Source organism: Asparagus officinalis, chromosome 2 (assembly GCF_001876935.1).
Source record: "Asparagus officinalis chromosome 2, Aspof.V1, whole genome shotgun sequence".
NCBI classification, from domain to species: Eukaryota; Viridiplantae; Streptophyta; class Magnoliopsida; order Asparagales; family Asparagaceae; genus Asparagus; species Asparagus officinalis.
The window spans coordinates 15,482,806-15,489,984 of NC_033795.1; the positions used below are offsets into that span (position 1 = coordinate 15,482,806).

Genomic DNA, 7,179 nt, shown 5'->3' on the forward strand with positions numbered 1-7,179 from the left:
ACATCCGATTTTAAAGTTTTAATTTGAATCTAACTTTAAATAGTGAACGTTGAGAGGGTTATTTTTGCATGGATATGCGATTTTGTATGTAGATGTGCTCTCATATACGATGATTTGGCTCAACCTCAATCAAGTGTTGTTATGAGAGATGCTCTTTCCTCCTAACTTCACTTGGTTAAGATCTAACGACCTTATAAATAAGAGAATGCTATCATATGATAAAGATACTCATTATTCTCTTGTTTATATTGATATTATATAGCGATATATACTTAACCCTATAATTAATGTGATTTTCTATAGAAACCCCTTTATAGGATTCCATTTCTCAGCTTACAGAGAGTATCCTAGACTGCCACATGGCAACAGTGTCATTTGTGGAGAGCCGGTTCCTATGAAGCTGATGTGATATAAATGTTTTGAGAATTATTTATGAAATTAACTTATGCTAATATTAGATTCTATCGTGTAAATTAGGTGAGCTAAAAGTTTAGATAAAATTCTTCTTTTTTTGTGTGGTATTTACTTGTTTGTCTTAAAGTTAACGTGTTGAATCTTAGGGTATATATAATTAGTTAACAGGTGTTAGAGTCTGGTGCATAAAACATTTTCTATAGAACTTAACAGAGGGAATGAGATCAAAACCTGCTTGGTATATATATAATATGTGCCTGCCCTTTTGGATTTATTGCTTAGTGTTTCTTTTCGTTTAGAATCTTTTATGTTAACTTGAGTTGAATCAGATCACCAACACTATATGTTCAAGATGTTACTATTATGAATCCAAATGTAGAATCTAAGCTTTACAAATTCAAAACCATGTCGGTTACCCATTGATCATTTCGAAATAAGACATCGAATTGTTGTAATCATGCACGTATCAGATGAAAAAGTAAAAAAAAAAATCAACTTATAAAAATTCTTTAACATTCTTTCAGACGACACATGATACATAATTAGAACACACTAGGATCATTTCATAACTTGCTTATAAATAGTCTATACGTAATAATATATTAAATTCAGTAATAATTAAGTATGTGATCCAAAAGTTCGCATTACAATGGCTAATATTGCCTGGTAAATTGGCTTCAACAAAATCGTTAGGTTAATCGCCCCACCTGAATAAAATTTTAGTCTTTTTCTGAAATAAGGACTCGGCCTAAACTTTATTGCTAGTAAAGTTTTGATTTACAAAGATGATAATTAATACAAGAGGATGTAGAAGTGAGAATGAAATAGAAATTTACAGTGACCCGTCTGCTTCTAGGCAAATGCACTAGAATTAAATTATTAATCACTCAATTGAATGTAAACTAATTAACTAACAAGAATTAAGCACGACCCTTTTAAGCAGTCTTTGTTGCATCATCTTCCTTCTTCTCTGTTATAGGAGAAGCATCAGATTTAGCATTTATCTCCTCGATTACTGCTACTTTCTGTTCGACATTCTTAGTAGTAGAATCCTTTGATGCTTCCTTCGGGCTCTTGACTTCCACTGATGAAGAAGAATCAGTTGTAGAATTCTTTGATGCTTCCTTTGTGCTCTCAACTTCCTTTGAAGAATCCGGTACCGACACAGGAACTGGAGTTTCCTCATGAACTGGAGCTGGGACCTCCTTAGCTTTGACAGTTTCAGCAGTTTCAGTTTCCTGAACAGGATGCACCTGTGCCTTAGCCTGTTCCTCTTCTTCTGTTTTTGTTTCTCCTTGTTCTGTATTGATATCTTCGTTTCGAGAGGCCTCTCTTCTATTTTCACTCTGTAAAAGAAAATGGAAAGAAAATTTCAGAAATTTTGCAAGAAACATGTACATCATTTAAAGAGAAACATCCAAGGATTCAGAAATGTCTGTAGTGATAACTTTACACATTTTTTTTCTTAAAATGTGAAAAATGCAAAGTGTTCCATCTTATTTCATTAATTACCTTGCATGTTGAATGACTCAAAACAACATCCTTGCATGTTGAATGCTCCGATAGAACTTATATTTAACAATATTAATTACCTCTTCTTGAACCTTTGCATCTGCAGAGACCTCCTCAGGCTTCTCAAGAGGCGGTGGAGCCTCCGCAGCTGGCACGTTCAATACTCCGGGCTTAGTTGCGCAACCTCCCATTTTCCTTCTCTTTGAGTTCTTCGTAAATTTTTTGACAAAGAAAATGATGAAATATAAGAAGAAGAACAAGACTGAGAGGGAGGGCGGGAAATGAGGGGGACGCTGTAATTGGATGAAAGGTCAATTAGGGGAGAACCGAGGAAGTAGGGTGGGATTTGCTAATAAAAGGCATTCTTATTTAGGATGATATACTAGTTTGTTACCTTGCTATGTGGGCATTTGAAACAAATGGCTGGATGATTGTGGGTTTGGTAAAGAAAGAAGAAGAGATATAAGGTAATGTAATAATATAGTGGTTTGTGTATTTTAACCCAAACTTTTACTCTTATTTAAAAACTCACTCACTTTCATAAACCCTTATACACCTAGAGTATCCCATATGATTTACTTATAAACACAATCTGTAATGTACCCTCAAACTTTATATTGTATTTTCTAAAAAAAATCTAATCCCAAAATTGACATTCTTCCCTAAATAAACGAGCGCTTCTCTTTTTATCTCTTCCTTCATTTCACAAAACACTAACCCTAAGAGTCAATCCTCAAATTATAGGTGATGCCAATCCCACCGAAGCTAAATACATGTAGCACTTTATACAAAAACATAGCTTTTTATGAGCAAAGTATATATATAAAGATGTATAATCCTTTATCACTAAAGTAGAACTCTTTATTATTATCATATAGCTCTTTATTGGTTCCGGGACTGCATGAAAGAAATTAATAATGTGAAATATGTCATCAAGAAAATTGTTGGAGAAAGTAGAGAAAGATTTAGTGTCCATTTGTCTAATTAACATAAAAATATGAAAGTTTAATAGCTATTAATTTTTAACTGGGCAAAGTATAACACTATATTAAAAATATAGCTTCTTAGAGCATCTCCAACAGCTACCACATTTTCCACTTTTGGAGAATTTAGTTAGTTTTTTTGTCCAACAGATTCCCCATCTCATTCCCCAAAATAGGGATGGAGGAGAAAAAATGAGGAAGCTTCCCCAAATCTGCAGCATTCTCCAAATTTTTGAAGGAAAAAAATGGATTCTTCAAAATGGGGAAGCTGTTGGAGTTGGTGTAAAAATAATTTGGAGAATATGACTTTTGCTTCCCCATTTTGGAGAAAATTTTAGAGAAGCTGTTGGAGATGCCCTTATGAGTAAATTATAGCTATAGTATAGCTTTATATTGATTTTGGTGTCCTTTTTACGATTAAAGATTATAATCCTTTTTACGATTAAAGGACACTGTATTAAAGATGTATAATCCTTTACGGTTAAAGTGTATCTCTTCATCGCTATAGTATAACTTTTTATTGATTCAGGTACTATGGAAAAGAAATATTGAATGATGCAAATAGAAATCATATTATAATCAAATTATTGTCTTTCATGAGGAGAAATATTAATGGAAGAGAGAGTTTTTTTTAAGAAAGAGGGAGGACATTAATGAATGAAAGAAAGATGTTGAAGAAGATAAACATATTAAATTGGGTTTTGGGGAGTGAAGGGAGCAACACACAAAAATAAATTCCTCCTTGCATCAATATTAATGTGATGGGAGTGGAGCGTGATCGCTGTTCAGAAGAGGAAGAAGAAATTTTGTCTTTGTTTTGGGATATCCATTATAAAGTTTTAGGGTATACTACAGGTTGGGTTTAAAAATAAGTCACACAAGTTGGATTTGAAAATAAGTCATAATACAGGATACTTTGAGGGTACGAGTGTTTATGAAAGTGGGTGGGTTTTTAAATAAGTAGGGGTAAAACTTTCTATTAAAAGACAAAAACTCCAATAACATATTAATAAGTCAAGAAGTTTTTTTTTTAATTGAGTCAATTGTTGAAGTTTGGTGAGGTTGATGCAAGATAGTTATGCACATATCACTTGAAAGTCGAAAAAATAAAAGTTGCTTGCTACTATAAGGGGTGTATTTGCAACAAACAGAACTATAGAGAGCATCTTTGTAATTGGGTGATACTATAAAGGGTCTATTTACAATTAGCTAGAAAAAAATAGCCAAAATAAGAACTACTTGTTGTATTCCTATAACTACGTAAAAATTGCTCTAGTGTGCACATGTATAATATATAGTTTATCGATTTATATATTTGGAACTTAGTAAGCAATTCTTCAGAGTATTTATTTTATGGTATAAATTAAAAAGAAAAGATTGAATGCACAAATTCTAGAAAATTTTGAAATACATAATCTGTTATTTACATATTATACGACAAATTCTAAATTTGCCCTAAAAACAATAAAATATTATCCTTAGTTCTTTTACTCCCAACCTCTTTTTTACTTACAAAGTTTATGCGCTATAATCTGTGTTCCTCATGCCCATCTGACTTTCAAAAATCATATAAATACATCTAAAAACCCTGACCTACAAATAAATAAACTCTGAGGGCTTAGCTGCAAAGTTACGGAAGGGCAAAAGAGTAAAAGACTCAAGGATAGCACTCCGAATCCTGAAGCGCCTCAAATTAGTACTTCCACTTTAAACCTTCGTCCAAAATAAAAAATAAAAAAAGCGGAAAAAACACCCCCTCAAATTAAGTCTTGGAGCAGGAGCAATGGCGAGCGAAGAGGAGAGCACAGTGAAAGAGCCCCTCGATCTCATCAGGCTCAGCTTGGACGAGCGCATCTACGTCAAGCTCCGATCCGATCGAGAGCTTCGTGGAAAACTTCATGTAAATCCTTTGTTTTCTCCCTCTTTTCTAGGGTTTTGAATCTAGATGTTTAAAAAAAGAACATGGTGAAGTTTTTTTTTTTGTTTATCTTTGGGTTCCTGATTATGGTATTTGAAAAGAAGTGATTTTTAGGGTTGGGGCTTTCTTGATTGCAAGAACTAGGGTTTCGATCTCGGTGGCGACGAAAATAAGTTCAAAATCCAAAATTTTAGCCTAAAGGTTCCCCTAACTTCAATCTGCAATAAGCAGTTTGGTTTAGGGGAAATTCTAGTTAAAGCATGATTGCTTGTACTCCGCAGTGAATGTGTGAAAAAGGTCTTTAGTAAGAGGCTGAGGAGCATTGGAGGTGAATATGTAATTAGTGTTTTTTAAGGATAAACTGAACAGCTTTGATATTTTGGTAAATTGCAGATAGCCCCCTTTATCTGCACCTTCAATAGCACTTCGTCCCTCAACTATTTTAGTAGCACATAGCACCCTTGGATTCATAAAGAAGAGGAGCAAAGTTATCTATAATTTTATTATTCTCAAAATGTGAACAATGGGGTGTTAAGTGCTCTTCTAAACTTGTTGAGGGTTTAGGTTTACATGTTAATCATCAAGCAAACTTGGGTGCTCAATAAAATTCATGGTAGGTTCCTGGAGTATACAAAGTTTATTGTAATTTTCTGAAAAATAGTGAAAAGTCATGGTATAACCTTGAGATTAACCCTTGTATACACATTAACCTGGTTAGAGGTTTAATACTAATTTTTTTATTCATCCAAATTAAAGTTGATTTTTCAGTCATTGTGCTTTCTTAGATAAAAAGAAAATCAGTGTATCATATTAGTTTGTTTTGAGGCTGTAGCAGCCATTACAAATACTTTACGGGTCGTTTACTGTTTTCTTGAATATATCTTTAGCATAATTCATATATAAAGATGTCACTTGGAATATTTTTCTTAAGTTTATACTTTGCTGGAACTGAGTTTCCCTGTTCTTCTTTCAGGCTTATGATCAGCACTTGAATATGATACTTGGAGATGTAGAAGAAATTATCACTACAGTAGAGATTGATGACGAAACATATGAAGAGATAGTGGATACTTGGAGATGTAGAAGAAATTATCACTACAGTAGAGATTGATGACGAAACATATGAAGAGATAGTTCGGGTAAGCAACCTTTACTTGCATATTCTCTACAGTAGAGATTGATGACGAAACATATGAAGAGATAGTTCGGGTAAGCAACCTTTACTTGCATATTCTGTTTTATATATGTTTGATGTGAAACTTTCTGAAGCTTCCATGATTATTGATTAGCATTGTGTCTTTTCCCCCTTTCATTAACAAATTTTGTTAAATGAATTATCCTTTCTTTTGTCTGTTACAAACACCTTTGTTGAACTATTACTAGTACTGGTGCTTTGCTTGTTTCTTTCTGAATCAATAGTTTGGAGGAAAAAACCATCAATCTCATATTGAGGTTTTTGTGCACAGATGTTCAACTGTTTGAAAATGAATCTGATGAAAAATAATATTAATATGTGAAAGTACATAGTTCTTGTAATCATGTTATCCTTAAAGAACTATGATACTTAATTATGAGCAAGGGCGGAACTATGTTGCCCTGGGGGGGCTCCCCCCCCCCCCCCCACGGGGGGGCCCCCCCCCCCCCCCAACACACAAAAAAAAAGTAAACAAAAATAAAAAATAAAGAATAAAATAAAATAAAACATTGGCTACGTACTAGGCTACTATAGCTATGTAAGTTGAATAGCTTAAGGTCTATACTTCAATGATGAAATTAACAAAGGGATGGATCTCACTACGCATTTCAATTGAAAAATTGTGGACGTAATTAATTGCCTTTGTTGATAAAGGCATCACATTAATGGTGAGATGCTTGTTAGATTAAATTACGAGCAAGAGAAAGCTTCACACTTTTAGGCCCAAAAATAAAATAAAATAAAGTATGCAGGTACACACTTTATATATGTACTTTACACCCTATTGTATATACTATATAGTTATACACACTTTCTATTCTATATTTTGGGTTTAAAGAAAAAAATAATAAATTTTGTATTTTGGGTTTATGACATATAGAACTGCATGGGTTTTAAAGTAATGGAGGCAAAACTCTGGGTATAAAAGAATTAGGAAAAATCACCTTAGAAAGTGAGAGGTGTCAGCAAGAGAAAAGAAGATGGAGAGAAAAAGAGACTACAGCTTGTACAGTGAGCCGATTTTGGCCATCCAAGCAGAATCTTCATTGGGACAATGATTTGGTGAAAGTGTACAATGCTGATTCTTTATTGGTGTTGGAAATTTTCATTGAGACGGATCTTAGGATTTGTATGTCCTAAAGGTAACTTTGTATTTT

General features: G+C 33.4%; 2 protein-coding genes and 1 long non-coding RNA gene across 4 annotated transcripts in view; 2 read left to right on the top strand and 1 right to left on the bottom strand.

Moving 5' to 3' along the window:
- On the bottom strand, nt 1,146-2,127 carry LOC109829429 (neuromodulin-like). The gene is made up of 2 exons (XM_020396552.1): nt 2,007-2,127; nt 1,146-1,760 (listed from the first exon to the last, which is right to left on the bottom strand). Exons 1-2 carry the CDS (start codon nt 2,115-2,117, stop codon nt 1,350-1,352), a joined length of 522 nt encoding a protein of 173 aa, XP_020252141.1. The 5' UTR covers nt 2,118-2,127; the 3' UTR covers nt 1,146-1,349.
- Nucleotides 4,611-5,887, top strand: LOC109830373 (sm-like protein LSM3B; the record flags this gene model as incomplete). Its single annotated transcript, XM_020397625.1, has 2 exons — nt 4,611-4,809; nt 5,801-5,887. Coding segments are annotated over exons 1-2 (204 nt in total), but the record flags the coding sequence as incomplete, so codon positions are not given.
- Nucleotides 5,894-7,179, top strand: part of LOC109830374 — a 2,987-nt gene continuing 1,701 nt past the window's right edge. Inside the window, exon 1 of one of the 2 annotated variants that reach the window (XR_002244274.1) lies at nt 5,894-5,966. This is a non-coding gene — a long non-coding RNA (uncharacterized LOC109830374). Of the gene's footprint in view, nt 5,967-5,988; nt 6,037-7,179 lie in introns of those variants that run through there. The other variant, XR_002244275.1, reaches the window with a different exon arrangement.

Bases quoted from the DNA above. Each gene is read 5' to 3' on its own strand.
- LOC109829429 (XM_020396552.1), bottom strand. From the start codon at position 2,117: ATGGGAGGTTGCGCAACTAAGCCCGGAGTATTGAACGTGCCAGCTGCG. The intron at 1,761-2,006 runs GTAATTAATATT...TTTCTTTTACAG, and splicing joins ATGCAAAGGTTCAAGAAGAG to AGTGAAAATAGAAGAGAGGC.